This window comes from Lepidochelys kempii, chromosome 1, assembly GCF_965140265.1.
Source record: "Lepidochelys kempii isolate rLepKem1 chromosome 1, rLepKem1.hap2, whole genome shotgun sequence".
Classification (NCBI taxonomy): Eukaryota; Metazoa; Chordata; order Testudines; family Cheloniidae; genus Lepidochelys; species Lepidochelys kempii.
The window spans coordinates 289,449,173-289,466,971 of NC_133256.1; the positions used below are offsets into that span (position 1 = coordinate 289,449,173).

Below are 17,799 nucleotides of genomic sequence, written 5' to 3' on the forward strand. Positions count from 1 at the left end.
ATGAAACATACCCTATACAATGTGGTGTATAGCTGACATAGTTGCTTTTCTTAATGAAACTCTTGTATTAAGCTCATACAAATTGTTCTTTTATTCTGATAGGAACTTTCATTACTAAAAATGTGCCCTTTACTTGGACAGCACATTTCTACAGCAGACAGTTCTCAGATCTTATTTTTCAAATACTAATTCACCTGTTAACAAGTAGAACATTGACAATTAATATAAAAATACCTTGACAGTTCCATTTGGACATAAAAAAACCCCAAAAGATTTATAACGTCAATGTTATTGAGAACTGGAGGGAGCCATTTCACAACTAAAGGAAAGGGAACAGAGCTAATCAACTGAAATTCTGCATGATATTGAGCCATGGGGTCTAACAGTAAAATTAAGACAGCTCAGAGGGAAATATAATTATACTGTTCTCTCCTATACCTCGAAGCATTTCCTAACTATGACAAGAAATATATGATGACATCTGAAATATCACTGGCTATGATCCAGACAACGATAGAAAAAGAGAAATATTAGGACAAGCTGAAGAACTGTGGGAAGAGCTCTAGGGATTCTGTTCTCAGTTTTGCACTTATGACCTCAAATTCTGCTAATATTATTACTGCCATTCAGTGACACATTATGGTGCCTTCCACTTAAAAATCACTGGCTAGACTGTAAATAGCTCGGTACAGGTCCAGTAGGTGATAAGGGGAAAGATGTAAGAAACAAAGGCTAGTCACTATTTCTATCCTTGCACTTCAAGAGCCAAACACAGCACTAGCCTTCCTCAAAAGGTGGCGGTATAAGGGTGGGGCTATGCCATCCCACCCCACTGCTAGGGTTGCCAAAAACCAGACACTCCAACAGGAGTGCTGGAACTTCCCCTCAAGGCCCTGCCCACCCCCATTTGCTTCTCTTCCCCCTCTCCACCCCCAGTCGGGAGGAACTCAACTGGGGGCTGGGAGCTGCAGTCACCCAATGTTGGTAGGAGGGGGCCTCGGCTGAGTAGGGGCTGGCACGGGTGATCATCCAGCGCCTCCCCCATCTGCAGTAACCAGTCCCCAGATCTGACCGGAAACTGTCAGGTACCCTTTTCAACTGGACTTTCTGGTCAAAAACCTGGCACCTGGCCACTCTACACCCCACACCAGTGAGCCAAGTGGAGCTGAGCCAGCAGAATGAGAACATCCACTGTACCTTTCACTGGGTGCATCAGTGCAGCCCCTTCTCTGTGCTCCCCAATTCTTCCACATGCATTGTGCTTGTCTTAAGCAAAAGACATCTTGATCCCTATGCTCGACTCTACACCTTATCAAAGGGCTGTGGCTTTACTGTAACAATCTATCCTCAAGTTCTCTGGCAGTTCTCTGACTGGAAAACAACAAAGGGAAAGAAGCCTGTGAATTACTGTTACAGCAGAACTTGGAAAAAAGTTGATCATAGTATGAATTATTTCAGAGTAGTCAAATCTGCAATGGTGACCATTCAGGGACACAACAGCACTAACTCTCAGCCTTATTTGTCCTTTTATACCCCCATCTGTGTGAGAACTACTTTCTTGATTTATAAATGTCAGGCATCATAAGGTGTCAATGAACAGCAATAAAAATGTTAGCATGTTTGTGTTTTACATCAGGAATTACCCATGTGTCTGAGACTTCCTCAGGAAATTCTCTTATTTCCTTCGGAAACAGATCTAGTCAACTTTTATATGCATCAACTAGAGTAAAATATCTTCAGTGTTAAAGAATTTCAGAAGAAAATTGCACAAAAACTGCTTATTAAGCATAAAGATGTATCCCGTGAATCTTACACTCTTTTCTAAGAGTTATTTTCAGACAAATGTCTTTCTCTAATGAAGTTACAGATAAATAGATATGGCTCATTCTGAGGCACAAGGTGAACTCTTTGAAATGCACAAAAGTTCATGTTTTCAGATCTAGGGGAAAATGCTATTTAGCAGGAATGCTCTTCTTTTAAGTAGACAATGTAAATAAAAGTTCTTATAGGGAAGGCTTTTTACCCTCACAAAAAAACTCTTCACTATGACCTGAATTCAGAGAAGCATGTAAACACATGCATAGCTTTAAGCATGTGAATAGCCCCAATGAAGTCACTGTGACTACTCATGTGTTTACAGTTAAGGATGTACGTAGCTTTTTTATACTTCATCATTGTATGCCCCAACCCTTCAAAGGATAGAGGACAAGCTAATTTTATTCCTACACATACATACATACATTTTATATATATATATACATATATATATATACATATATATACACACACACACACACACACACACACACACACACACTTGCTTTATTTTTTTTAAAAGAATATTTTAGCTTTGTAATTCCATAAATAAACCTTTACTTTCCCCCACAGTGGCTCAGCCTCGTCATTATATACAGCTGACTTCTTGTAGGCATAGAGAGACTTACTTGTAATTTAACCTTATCCAGAAAGTAGTTCTTATAGTGAAAATAAGCAAAACAGAAAAATAAATCTTCTTGCTTTTGATTATAGCCTTTGGATTACATGTCAATTGCCCAATATTGTTATGGGACTAGAGGGTTTGAGAGAAAAAAAACACTGCAGTATAAAATGAACTAGATTAAAACGTAATAAAGATTTACATGTTTAGAGAAGGCTCTGCCCAGCTCCTAACAGAGGGAAATGCAAAAGTACAACATGTCCAGTTAGTAGTAGCAGCTCAGTTCAACATTACCTTACTCTCATACACATGTAAATCAGGGTCCTGGTGTGACAAACTAGTAATCAATAAATCTATTGAAATAAAAAAATTCCTTTAATGGAAGCTTTCCTGTTCCCCCACAAAAGATCAATTATCTGAGCCTTGTGATTCAAGACTGAATCAGTTGTAAAATTGTTATGAATCACACCGTATATTATTGCAAACACTTTTTATTCAAGGGACAAACACAGGGATGTGTGTGCAAAAAGACAGTTAACAGCACCAGTTCGATGAAAATACCCACCCTCCATTATAAAAATAGCTTATCTAAAGGTAAACCTTTATTGGTGGAAAAACTTGATTAGAGCTTGCTGGTTAAGTGGAGGCCTCTCACTTCATGCACTGGTCTAGTCACACCAACTACACTGTCATCATCTTTTCTCAAGCATTACTGCAAAGTTCACATCTTTGTATTACCTTTTTCCCCCTTTACATGCAAATCCACAACATGACTGTCCACTTTCTGTATTCAATTCACAAAACAAAGGAATGGCAAAAGCTAGGATTATCTTGCTGGTCATCCTGATAAACAAAACTAGATCAAGTAATTTAATCCTTTCTTGGCTACCTCTGCTCCACTGAGAGTTACTCCAGTCAATTTTGCCTCAATCAGTAATGCTATGCTACAAATTTACTATAGTCATTGCATCCAGGATTGATATCAAGGCAAAAATGAAGTACCATACTACTTTCACATGGTCAAGATTTGCCTGTCCATGCTTTTCAGATGCCATTTAATATTTTACAATTGTGTACAAAGGGATTAAAACAACTTTTGATTGTTGCATGCTTTTTTCCCTCCTTTTCATTTTCATGTGCAGGGAAAAGTTTTCAGAAATGTACATTTATGAATCTGAATTTCCATCATTTACACCTCTGTATGTATGTCAGAAATATCAAGTTTCTCTTCGAGGTTCCTCCATCATTAAGTGTTTCACCCCTGATCTGTCATCCATTTAATCCTGAGCATTTAACAGGAGTCTGAAATAGTCTTTTTTAGCAACATGAGAAACTATCTTATAAATTAGTATATAAGGGGAGGCGGGAAGAGACACATAGTACCAAGTTGTGGCTGGTGCTCAAAATAAATGGTGGGTCTGGGGCTGGCAACAGGACCCTTTTTCCAATCCTTTAAATTATTATTTTTGACCATACACTTGGACATTTCTGATCTCCTAAATAAAATCAATGATACCATTTTGGCCTCTTACTCTTCCCCACTTTGTCCCCTGTAATTCCCTCCCCTGCTCCTCCTGAAAATGCGAAGGAGGCCCTCCTGCACTCTGCTTACCTTGCCCCCCTGAACAGGTTCTCATGCAACCCACCAGATTACAGGCCCTATCTGCCTTCCCTTTCCTGTTTGGTCCCAGGCTCCTGATCTGTTGCCTCCTTGTTATCACAGGCTGCTTTATCCACTGTGCTACCCTAAACAAGGGGACGAGGCGTCTGCCACTAAGGGCTTGCCTATATGGGGAAATATACTGGCATAGCTATAGTGGAATAACTATGCCATTATATTTCTCTGTCTAGACAAGGCCTAAGTCTTACTCTGTTGAAAGAAAGAAGAGGAGATTTGATAGGTGATGTTTATCCCATTGAGCCCTCACTGCCAGCTACGATGCCTAGTCCAGCAAGGGTGAGCATGAGCCAAGTTATAGTGAATGGCTTTGGTTTAATAGTTTTGGGGGTCCTTAAATCCTCTAGAAAGTTGTGTTTTTAAATATCAAAATATAGCATATTGAATGCAATTCTCTAAGCTAAAATATTCAAAGCCATGGTTTGGATCAGTTTATCTTGTGCAAAAATGGTAAAAGGCCACTTAAAAAGGGAACATTACATCAGAACGTAATTTGTGCTGACTGAAGTAGTTTCCCACTTGCCCTTCCTGTAACTGAGCAAGCCAGGAAAGGTGCAAGGAAACAGCTGGCGAAACACAGATGGATAAGAGTGAAAAACAAACAAAAAACCTGAAGATTAAAAATGGAGGTGTAAGCAGCAGAGCATCCTCCCAGAAGTAATTTAGTTTCAACTGAGAGACAGTGAGGAAAAGAGAGAGTATCTCCTGCATGAAAAACCTGTAAATGTAATTTATTTAAAAGAGGATTAAAGTTGTAACATAAAGGACATACCATCTTCACTGGTGTGGGGCTCTGTACTGGCATCCTGGTCCACTTCCTCTAGTGTACCATGTTCACTATAAGGGCTATCACTGCAGAAATACACAATGTTAAGCAAGTACAGGCAATTAGCACATGAAGTAGTGCTTAATGGATGCTTATATTTGGCATAACCCCTCCCCCCCCAAGCTAACAAGAGTAAACTATTTCTATAGCAAATATCATTTAAATTTTCTTATGAAACAAATAGCACTATTAAAAATTTTATTTATATTTATATATATATATGTGTGTGTGTGTAAGTAGAGGATGTCAAGTGATTAAAAAAGTTAATCATGATTAATCACGCTGTTAAACAATAATAGAATACCATTTATTTAAATATTTTTGGATATTTTCTACATTTTTCAAATATATTGCTTTCAATTACAACACAGAATACAAAGCGCAGTGCTCACTTTATATTTATTTTTGATTAAAAATTTTTACACTGTAAAAAACAAGAAATAGTATTTCATAGAATCATAGAATATCAGGGTTGGAAGGGACCTCAGGAGGTCATCTAGTCCAACCCCCTGCTCAAAGCAGGACCGATCCCCGACTAAATCATCCCAGCCAGGGCTTTGTCAAGCCTCACCTTAAAAACTTCTAGGGAAGGAGATTCCACCACCTCCCTAGGTAACGCATTCCAGTGTTTCACCACCCTCTTAGTGAAAAAGTTTTTCCTAATATCCAACCTAAACCTCCCCCACTGCAACTTGAGACCATTACTCCTTGTTCTGTCACCTGCTACCACTGAGAACAGTCTAGAGCCATCCTCTTTGGAACCCCCTTTCTGGTAGTTGAAAAGCAGCTATCAAATCCCCCCTCATTCTACTCTTCTGAAGACTAAACATCCCCAGTTCCCTCAGCCTCTCCTCATAAGTCATGTGTTCCAGTCCCCTAATCATTTTTGTTGCCCTTCGCTGGACTCTTTCCAATTTTTCCACATCCTTCTTGTAGTGTGGGGCCCAAAACTGGACACAGTACTCCAGATGAGGCCTCACCAATGTCGAATAGAGGGGAACGATCACGTCCCTCGATCTGCTGGCAATGCCCCTACTTATTCATCCCAAAATGCCATTGGCCTTCTTGGCAAAAAGGGCACACTGTTGACTCATATCCAGCTTCTTGTCCACTGTAACCCCTAGGTCCTTTTCTGCAGAACTGCTGCCGAGCCATTCGGTCCCTAGTCTGTAGCGGTGCATTGGATTCTTCCGTCCTAAGTGCAGGACTCTGCACTTGTCCTTGTTGAACCTCATCAGATTTCTTTTGGCCCAATCCTCCAATTTGTCTATGTCCCTCTGTATCCTATCCCTACCCTCCAGCGTATCTACCACTCCTCCCAGTTTAGTGTCATCTGCAAACTTGCTGAGGGTGCAATCCACACCATCCTCCAGATCATTTATGAAGATATTGAACAAAACTGGGCCCAGGACTGACCCTTGGGGCACTCCACTTGATACCGGCTGCCAACTAGACATGGAGCCATTGATCACTACCCGTTGAGCCCGACAATCTAGCCAGCTTTCTATCCACCTTATAGTCAATTCACTTAATACAAGTACTGTAGTGCAATCTCTTTATCATGAAAGATGAAATGCAGAATTATGTACAAAAAATAAACACATTCAAAAATAAAACAATTGTAGAGCCTAGAGGTCCACTCAGTACAGTACTACTACTTGTTCAGCCAATCGCTCAGACAATCAAGTTTGTTTACATTTGCAGGAGGTAATGCTGCCTACTTCTTGTTTACAATGTCTCCTGAAAGCAAGAACAGGCTTTCGCATGGCACTGTTGAAGCCAGCATTGCAAGGTATTTATGTGCCAGACGCGCTAAAGATTCATATGTCCCTTCATGCTTCAACCACCATTCCAGAGGACATGTCCATGCTGATGACGGGTTCTGCTAGATAACAATCCAAAGCGGTGTGGACCAAAGCATGTTCATTTTCATCATCTGAATCAGATGCCACCAGCAGAAGGTTGATTTTTTTTTTTTGGTCGTTTGGGTTCTGTAGTTTCCATATCAGAGTATTTCTCTTTTAAGACTTCTGAAAGCATGCTCCACACCTCGTCCCTCTCAGATTTTGGAAGGGACTTCAGATTCTCAAAGCTTGGGTTGAGAGCCATAACTATCTTTAGAAATCTCACATTGGTACCTTCTTTGCATTTTGTCAAATCTGCGGTGAAAGTGTTCTTAAAATGAACAACATACACTAGGTCATCATCCGAGACTGTTATAATATGAAATATATGGCAATGTGGGTAAAACAGAGCAGGAGACAAACAATTCTCCCCCAAGGAGTTCAGTCACAAATGTAATTAAGGTTTCAGAGTAGCAGCCGTGTTAGTCTGTATCCGCAAAAAGAAATGCATTCTTTTTTTAATGAGCATTATCTGCATGGAAGCACATCCTCTGGCATGATGGCCGAAGCATGAAGGGTCATCTGAGTTACGGAAATACCTTGCAATGCCAGCTATGTAAGTGAGATGTGAACGCCTGTTCTTGCTTTCAGGTGACATTGTAAATAAGCACCAGGCAGTATTATCTCTTGTAAATGTAAACAAACTTGTTTCTCTTGGCGATTGGCTGACCAAGAAGTAGGACGGAGTGGATTTGTAGGCGCTAAAGTTTTACATTGTTTTGTTTTTGAGTGCAGTTATGTAACAAAAAAAAAATCTACTTTTGTAAGTTGCACTTTTACGATAAAGTGATCACACTACAATACTTGTATGAGGTAAATTGAAAAATACGATCTTGTTTATCATTTTTAGAGTGCAAATATTTGTAATCAAAACTAATATTAAGTGAACACTGTACACTTTGTACTTTGTGTTGTAATTGAAATCAATATATTTGAGAATGTAAAAAACCATCCAAAGTATTTAATAAATTTCAGTTGGTATTCTATTGTTTAACAGAGTGATTAAAACTGTGATTAATCGCAATTAATTTTTAAAATTGTGATTAATTTGAGCTAATTGCGATTAATCAACAGCCCTAATTTATATATATATTTTACACCCTGGTCTGAGGATTACATTGCTTCTGACTTCAACTTATATATATATATATATATATATATATATTGCGATTAATCACAGTTTTATATATATATATATATATATGTAAGTTGAAGTCAGAAGCAATGTAATCCTCAGACCAGGGTGTAAAATCGTAACTGTTACAGGAATTAACATATCTTGCCTTCAGATATCATTTCCATTTATTTAAATGGGTAACAGGGTAACTGGATATTTCCCTTCTAGCAGTACTGAATTTAGTGTATATATGTCTGGGCTTAATGGTGAAACCATTATGAACTGAAATTCTTTTATGGAACCCTTCAACAAATGCAAGACTGGGACTACACCACCTGGCCACCCACTCCTAATTGTACATGTAGACCTCTGTCAACTACTTGATGGTCACATCTGTGATAGTTCTCAGAATCCTAAATTAACTCCACTGAAGTCTTCTAGTTAGGAAACCCTGCAATCATCATGGTTATATTTGCCCCATGTGTTTCACAGTACCACTTTCCTGTGAATCTTCCACACATTAGAATTATTTTTTTTTATTTTCATATTTGTTTTAGTTATATAGAACCTGTTATATCATGGGAGTCATTCATGTAAAATGGAGGCCTAGCATTTTGGTATGGAGACAGAAAGATAATATTCTGACTTACCAGTAGTCATCTCCAGCCATACATTTTTCATAAACAGGGCCATCTAGCTCTTTAGCATCTGGGAAAATAGCCTCATGATGGATGATGATTGTTTTGATTATTTCATTCACATGAGCTTGACATGACACCTGGTCTTGTATGTCCGGAACAGGCATCAGTGTTGGGCCAAAACATATGGCCAAGTTATAAGGATCCATCATGTTCTCATCACTGTACTGAGAAAGGCTTTGGAAGAAGAATCAGAAAAAGACTTTTCCTCTGTGACTATCCTAATTCTGAAAAGTAGCTCAGAACAACCTTAAATTGTCAGCACAATGCAATGTTCTCCACCCTTTTTGACACTTAGTCCTGTACAACATAGCCAAAAAAAAAAAAAAAAAAAGAATTTGTTCTTCTATTGTCTGGCAATATACAACACTGGGAGAATTTAGAATAAACTGACACTGGGGGAGGGTGCGAGAAATGAATTTGAATCAATCATTTTTTAGCCATGGAAACCTTTACTCAGGGCTTGTCTACACTTCCATTTTATATCGCTCTAACTTGCTGGCTCAGGGGGGTGAAAAATCACCCCTGAGTGCACCAAGTCTGAGCACTTTAAAGCGCTAGTGTAGACAGGCTCTGAGTGCCGGGAGCAAGGCTTGGAGCTAATCCCCTCGTGGAGGTGGATTACCAGGAGCGCACTCGCACTTCCAAGTGCTGCCGCAGGAGCGTTCCCGTGACAGCGCTTTGAAGTTTCCAGTCTAGCCATGCCCTCAGGGACTCTGTGTGATCTACAGTAAAGACACTCTTCCATGTGTAAAAAATAAAAAATGCAAACAACCGTCGGCGAGATAGTACTAAGGGCTTTCGGAGGGAAGGAACCCTCTCCCCTTTACTATGAAGCCATGTATCTAACAAAATTTCCAATATCTGAAACAGAGCATAGGTGACCACAAGATGGTCAGAGGGATCCTCTGGTCGCTGCTATGTCACTCCACCTGTCTGAAAAATCAGCCTCCGATAGAAGCAGCGTGTGGCTGGAGCTTTCCTACATCTTGCTGATCCCTGGATTCCATGTCGTCCCCTTACTGCTTATAAATTACGCTGGAGCAGTGGCCCTCAACCTTTCCAGACTATTGTACCCCTTTCAGGAGTCTGATTTGTCTTGTGTATCCCAAGTTTCACCTCACTTAAAAACTACTTGCTTACAAAAATCAGACATAAAAATGCAGAAATGGCTCAGCACGCTATTTCTGAAAAATTGCTCACTTTCTCATTTTTACCATATAATTATAAAATAAATCAATTGGAATATAAATATTGTACTTATATTTTAGTGTATAGAGCAGTATAAACAAGTCTTTGTCTGTATGAAATTTAAGTCTGTACGGACTTCGTTAGTGCTTTTTATGTAGCCTATTGTAAAACTAGGCAAATATCTAGATGAGTTGATGTACTCCCGGAAGACCTGTGTGTACCCCACGGGGAGAACAACTGTGCTAGAGGACCAGCCTAATGAATACCTGGCCCAGAATCACAAAGGCTACCTCTACACACACATCCTTTCCTCCTGCAAGCTGAACTGTGTGCTCTTCAGTACTAGCTGAGGATTGAGGCTTATAGCTCCCCAGATTAGTCATTCTTAAGGACTCAGGACCCAGTCCCACAAGGCCTGAAGTCCCGTAACTCCCATTGATTCAATACTGCTTGGCACCCTGAAGGATTAGAGATGCAGCTGGTATGTTTGCCCATCTTTAAATACACCAGCTTAAAAGGCTTTAAACTATACTTTATAGAGAAAACATTTGCTGCATAGCAACAGTACTGTGACATCAATACAAACTGAAAAGAGCCAAGAACTCTAAATGATCCCTTCCAATTCTGCAAAATCTCTTTTTTGTGTCATATTTTGTTAATGTGCTGTGTGCTATTCTGAGATATCATAAATCTTGTTCTACAAATTACAAAGGAGATTCAGCCATTTGATTATTCATGAACTATGCTACATAGGTGGTTATAACTGATTTATGAAATATGAAAAGCTACATGCTGTTGCCTCTCTGTTCTCCATAACACACATTTGGTGGAATATAGTACAAGAGACTATTTTTATTTCAGCAAAGTGTTTTTTGTGCAGCCCCAATAGATCCACTCAATTATGGAGCAAACACGAACAAAGGAGAAATATGCTAACTAAGGGCCTGATCTCTCATTCACTAAGGGTATATCTACACTAGAGCTGGAGGTGTAAATTCCAGCTCGTATAGACACACCTGCCCTAGCTTTGATTGAGCTAGTGTGCTAAAAATAGTGTAGCCACAGCAGAATGGGTGGTGGGAGGGGCTAACTGTCCCAAGTATGTGCCTAGAGCTTTGATGGGATTGTATGTGAGATGGCTAGCCCATGCAGCTGTGGCTACACTGCCATTTTTAGCACACTAAGTCAGTCTACCTGAGCTGGAAATTCCACCTCCAGCTCAAGTGTAAATGCACCCTCAGTAAGCATATCATCATCTAGTGCTGGTAGCAGGTCCATTGCTGCTGGGGAATGGGAGGTAAAGTGGAGACTGGAGGAGTGGGATTTTACTAGGGTGAATGTAAAATTAAGTGAGGAGACTACCAAAGAGCAGCAATGATTGTGGATTAGTAATGGCTGAGGTCAAGGAATACTGACCCAGACCATATAACATGTATTACCAATCCTGATCCATGTTAGGTGATTGAGGTCAGGAAATAAAAAGCAGTCTTACATGCACTGCTGGTTGTCATACCCTTATTATAGCCATTCTCAACAGATACAGCTGCGTTTTTCAGGTGGAAAAAATAACTTGGCCCAAATCCTTATATTTAAAGACTTTGTGTGTGCGTTTGGAAAATCATTTATTTGGTGACAAGTCCAACGGAGGCTAGCCTCAACAAATATACAGTATGTGCACACACTATTAAAACCTAAGAACAAAACCTGTAGATTTAATATATTAACATTTAATAACACAGTTTATCATTCACATCCTGGAAGATATAGTAGAAGCTCAACCCAAAATACACATTACAGTGCTGAAGGAAGGGAGGGTTTAAGGAGCAACAGAACAAAAATCCCAGGAGGCAGGCAGTACAGAAACAGAAAGAGCCAGAAATAGGGCAGAACACTGATCAAAGAAAGCATATCACAGTGAAAATACCAGGACCAGGAAAAAAAAGAGAAAAAGGACACAGGTAAAACAATGTTTTCTCCCACACTACCCTTTCCTCTGGCCCAGTTTTTTCCTTCAGAATGGGCCAGTTTCTGATACCCCTACCACCCCAACAACTGTCTCCGTTTTTCAGTATGAAGGGAAAGAAGTGGGGTTCCTGAGCCCCTGTAGCACCATCATTATTTTGGGCAAGAGCACCAGTGAATTTCCCAAAAGACACACATGAGGAAATTTGGATCTTGTTCCACCACAGCATCAAACCACCAGCTTGTAGGTGTTTTGGCTGTTTGAGTATGTTACATTTTTTACAATCAGAAAGTTAAAATCAGCTTAAGATAGGAGTGTAGGGGAAAAAGTTCACTTCTAAATTATGCAAGTTATTTTTAATGTGGATATTTTTTGTTTGTTGTTTTGTTCTACAGCTCCAGCTCTAGCCGCAGTCCTTGCGTACAAGGCAATACTTTTATCAGTCTTACCATGACCTTGTAGTCAGTTAAAAAGAAAAGTAACTTCAGTTTGTACGAAAATGGACCTTTTCCTTCTGTTTTCATTGCCAATTAAAATACCCTCTTATGTGTTACCTGAAGCCTAAATGTAAATTTCATGAAGATTATGAAGATGACAAAGGAAATTTTGACACCAGCAGTGGAAATGGGATGAAGATGCAGCATTCTGGCAGGAACCGAAAGGTACTTACTGGTTAAGGAAGGCAAATAGGTATCTCATCACTATAAGGACAGACCTGGGTAAAGTCAGGAGGAGTTTGCGGATGTGAAGAGCCCTCTCATAGAGATTATCTATTCCTGTAAGGCAGAAGATAATATCTTCAGCTCCTTTTTAAGAGAAAACCTGTACATTCAGCTTAACGGTGTCATTCTTATGCTAATATAGGTTGCTGGTCAACATTCTTCAAATTTTTGGGAAAAAAAATAGCAAACATTTTGGAAAAAATCGAGTTCCCCTCCCCCCTTTTGACCAGCTTTATTAATACATAATTACCAGATGATGCTTTAAATATGTCCAGCAAGTCTGCTGAAAACTAACTTACTGCAGATTTCTAAGTAAGATAGCTTGCAAAACTGCCATAAGAGGATTTCCCCCCGAAGGGTAAAAAAGTAATATTAGGAGGCTAGGAATCTCTGTCATCAGTTCCAAACACCGGCTTATTCTCTGTATTTGAATTTGCATATTGAAAATATCCTTCTGATCACTGATCGTAAAGCCTTCCCGACTTAGTTTTCTCTGTCAACACCATCTCTCCAGCTGTAAATCTATTAGAGTCAATTCTAGATCAATGCCTTCTTGTGTTAATCCAAAAATACAAAGTACAATGATCAGATGTGTTTTCCCTAGATAATTTCATTTAGGTCCATCAAAACGTTCCTGAAATAGGCAAACCAACAGCTGTGTAAAGCAGGACTGAGGCAGCACAAGAGCATTGGTTTCTATTGCCTTACAACAGAAATCAGCATCTATGATTTTCTACATTGTTCAGAATGAACATGGGGCTTCATCTGGAAAGCAAAACATCTTTCAAAGTAGCAAACCTCTATTCTGAATAAGAAATCCTTGAACTCTTCTCTCAAAGATATTTTTGGTGTAAATGACATTGCTAAGAACAATTTAACATTTCAATAATGCCCCCTAAGTCAACCAAGAAATAATAGTACAATTCACATAATTTAAACACAGTCCTAGTAGAATATTAGAATAATAGCACCTAATAGCAGTGCAATGGACAACTGGTAACATTGAGAACCTGTGAAATGAGGAATTGGGGGTGAAGCCAACAGCTAAAAACCATTTGTTACAGAATACAAGATTTTTCACAGAAGACATTTAAAATAATCACTTACCTAAAAGGTCAGTGTTAATTATAGATGGCGTTCTCAATGTTTATTTTTGGTCTTTTCATGTGCTTATTTTATACAAATTAGGACTCATATTCAGATATAAAATGTGTGTTGATTAGTGTTTAAATATTTCTCCCCTTAGGGAAAAAAATCCAGTTTCTAACAGTTGATATTTTCATATCATAAACTGATGACAAGCAGAGCATCACAGCAGCAGAATTTGGGTTTCTCAAACAAAAGTGATGCACCTCAATAGCACTTCCTTGAAGATAAATATTTCTGCCTGGTAAACGACAGGGCAAATACTGCTCCTACATCTGCAGCCATGGAAGATTCCCCAGCAGAACGGGGATGTGTGAGGGGGATTCGGGTTGGGGTGAACAGGGATTTGATTGCATGCAATCTAGGTCCCTGGAAATCTCTTGTGCACAAGCAGATTCTTCCATCCTCTCTTCTCACTTCCTGTAGCAGGGATGGGTTGGGGCTGCAGAAGCTCCTGCAATAGCAGCACCAGCGAAGCGCTACAGCCTGGGGTGAGCGGTATTCCTCTCCTCATGGAAGAGAGCAGCATGTAGCCCAGCATTCCAGTTCTGGGCGTAGGTGTGTTGGTTTTCAGGAATTGTACCTTTATTTGCTGAACAAGCAGCTCATAACTAAGGCTACGGGTTTGTCACGAAGGTCACGGATTCCGTGAATTTCCAGGACCACCATGACTTCTGCAGCAGCCAGTGCGGCTGGTCCGAGGCCGCCCGAGCAGCTCGGGCAGCTCCTGGGCCAGCTGCACCAGGCACTACTAGGGCAGTCTCGGGCCGCCTTGCCCCACACCCCAGCAGTAGAAGGAGTTTGGGTGTGAGAGGGAGCTCAGGGCAGGGACAGGGGTTTGGGGTGCGGGAGGGGGTGAGGGCTCTGGCGGTGCTTACCTCAGGAGGCTCCTCAGAAGTGGCACGATGTCCCTCCCTCAGCTCCTAGGCTGAGGTGCAGCTAGGTGGCTCTGCACTTTGCCTCCGCCCCCAGGCACTGTCCCCACAGCTCCCATTGGTTGCAATTCCCAACCAAGGGGAGCTGCAGAGCCAGCGCTTGGGACATGGAGCCCCCCAGCTGTCCCTCCGCCCAGGAAAGGGCATGTATGTTGCCGATTCCGGGGAGCTGCATGGAGCCAGGCAGGGAGCCTGCCAGCTCTGCAAAACCCACCCTCCCAGCACCCATGGCTCCTCTCAGCAATTTCCACCCCCCCCCCCCCGCGAGCACCCATGGCTTCCCCAGGGCTGCCTCTCCCCAGACCACGCAAGATTTAGTCAGTGGTATATAGTTTACTGCCTGTGACCTGTCCATGACTTTTACTAAAAATATCTGTGACTAAAACATAGCCTTACTCATAACTACCTGCCAAGGGCATAGACCGTGTAAGCAAAAAGGGAACATCAGGTTTCATAGTATGGGTCCTATCACATTCCAGCACATGCTACCTGTCAGGACACAGTGTAAAACAGTCACTAGAAGTCATTACAAACCACACATTGCTGTAATTAGCTGCGTATATTTTAACTCATTCCTAGTAAAATTGTCCCAATTTTCTTACCTCTCATTCATTTCCGTGGCGAAAAAATTCTCTGCTGAAAATCTGAACACTGCACAACTGTGAATTTGGCTGCTCTCCATTGTTTATTTCCAAAACACTGATATTCCCCTCACAAGTTTTGCTTTAGTTTACAATGAAAGATAGATGAGAATTGTAATCTTTTACCTAAGGATCTCAAACATCAAGGACTAAATTCTGGCTGCTTCTATGGGGGAAAAGGAGTGGATGCAAGAACCCCCTTGCATAACTGTGTTGCTTACCCCATCAAGGGGAAAGACAGTGTTGCTTTGCCTCTAAAGGTTACTTTTCCAGAGGAGGTGCGTCTGCAAGGGTGGGGTTGTTGTGTGGCCATAGCAAAGGCTAGCAGATCAGTTACTGTGAGGAAGGATTACTGGCTATAACAGTGCCAAGGAGGTAAAGCCCATTGCACACAAGTACAGCGAATCTTCTACTTGCATGCTGAAGGCCTCTTCTTCATCTTCATTACTTTGACTCTCAAGAACCATAATTTAGTCCTATTTCAACACTCCTCTGAAGTGAATTGGTATTTTTCCTATTTTTCAGATAAGATAACCTAAGCATTTATTTTAGAACATAAGAATGGTCATACTGGGTCAGAACAATGGTCCATTTAGCCCAATATCCTGTCTTCCGACAGTGGCCAATGCCAAATTCTTCAAAGGGAATACACAGAACAGGTAATCATCAAGTGATCCATCCCCAGTCATCCAGTCCCATCATCTGGCAGCCAGAGGCTTACGGACACCCAAAGCATGGTGTTGCATCCTCAACCATTTTGGCTAATAGCAATTGATGCACCCATCCCATGCAGCCATGAATGTATCTAATTCTTTTTTGGAACTGTCAGGAAGGAGTTAAAATTCAGCCAGCAAAAAAGACAGAAACTGCTGAGAAGCAAAGACACTGACAACTGTAAACAATTAATAAGCCTATATGGTCAATGCCTGCCCAGTAACTCAGATTTTAGAACAGAATAAACCTTCTCTTCACAGCCCACCAGATATCTGTAAGCACTCATCCCTACCTCCCCCCGACCCTGCCTCCTGCCCCCGTAAGGCAGCCATAGATGCTTGATAGGTTTCAGAGTAACAGCCGTGTTAGTCTGTATTCGCAAAAAGAAAAGGAGTACTCGTGGCACCTTAGAGACTAACCAATTTATTTGAGCATAAGCTTTCATGAGCTACAGCTCACTTCATCGCATACATACTGTGGAAAATACAGAAGATGTTTGTTTTTATACACAAATCATGAAAAAATGGGTGTTTATCACTACAAAAGGTTTTCTCTCCCCCCACCCCACTCTCCTGCTGGTAATAGCTTATGCAAAGTGATCACTATCCTTACAATGTGTATGATAATCAAGGTGGGCCATTTCCAGCACCTTGATTATCATATACATTGTAAGGAGAGTAATCACTTTAGATAAGGTATTACCAATAGGAGAGTGGGTTTGTGTGTGTTGTGTGGGGCGGGGGGGTAGGGAGAAAACCTGGATTTGTGCTGGAAATGGCCCACCTTGATTATCATACACATTGTAAGGAGAGTGATCACTTTAGATAAGCTATTACCAATAGGAGAGTGGGTTTGTTTTGGGGTGTGTGTGTGTGTGGAGGGGAGAGAAAATCTGGATTTGTGCTGGAAATGGCCCACCTTGATTATCATACACATTGTAAGGATAGTGATCACTTTGCATAAGCTATTACCAGCAGGAGAGTGGGGTTGGGGGAGAGAAAACCTTTTGTAGTGATAAACACCCATTTTTTCATGATTTGTGTGTATAAAAACAAACATCTTCTGTATTTTCCACAGTATGCATCCGATGAAGTGAGCTGTAGCTCACGAAAGCTTATGCTCAAATAAATTGGTTAGTCTCTAAGGTGCCACAAGTACTTCTTTTCTAGATGCTTGATGCAAAAGGATGACCTCTATATGTATGTACTGTTCCTATTTTTATCTTTGTTTAGGGTTCTCTCTTGATTTGTAACAATGTCTGTCTCTGTATGTACAGATAAATGCAAATGAATTGATAAAAGAATGTATATAACTGGCCACTGGCACCGTATTTTTGAAGCTGCTTGTCAGTCTTCCCGGTACTGTGAATAAACCCCCTTCAGTATTGTCTGTGCCTGTCTGATTCTTGGGGAAAAGAATCTTTTGCCTAACAGAACCCAGTTATGGTTTTGGCCTTCACAACATCCCCTGGCTATGAGTTCCACAGATTGACTGTGAGTTGTGTGAAGTACTTCCTTTTGTTTGTTTTAAACCTGCTGCCTGTTCATTTCATTGAGTGACCCCTAGTTCTTGTGTTATGTGACGGGGTAAACAACACTTCCTTATTTACTTTCTTCACACCATTCATGATTTTATAGACCTCTCTCATAGCCCCTCCTTAGTCATCTCTTTTCTAACTTCAACAGTCAAGTCTTTTTAATCTCTCCTCACAGGGAAGCTGTTTATACCCCAAATCATTTTTGTTGCCCTTCGCTGTACCTTTTCCAATTCTAATATATCTTTTCTGAGATGGAGTGACCAGAACTTCACGCAGTATTCAAGGTGTGG

General features: G+C 40.7%; 1 protein-coding gene across 9 annotated transcripts in view; it reads right to left on the minus strand.

The window, feature by feature from the left end:
* Positions 1 to 17,799, minus strand: part of SRGAP1 (SLIT-ROBO Rho GTPase activating protein 1) — a 233,446-nt gene that overhangs the window by 14,224 nt on the left and 201,423 nt on the right. For 8 of the 9 annotated variants that reach the window (XM_073327901.1, XM_073327900.1, XM_073327898.1 and 5 more), the window contains 3 exons: positions 12,485 to 12,590; positions 8,613 to 8,837; positions 4,888 to 4,967 (listed from right to left, as the gene is read on the minus strand). In XM_073327901.1, coding sequence (XP_073184002.1) covers positions 4,888 to 4,967; positions 8,613 to 8,837; positions 12,485 to 12,590 — 411 coding nt within the window. Of the gene's footprint in view, positions 1 to 984; positions 1,372 to 4,887; positions 4,968 to 8,612; positions 8,838 to 12,484; positions 12,591 to 17,799 lie in introns of those variants that run through there. The other variant, XM_073327906.1, reaches the window with a different exon arrangement.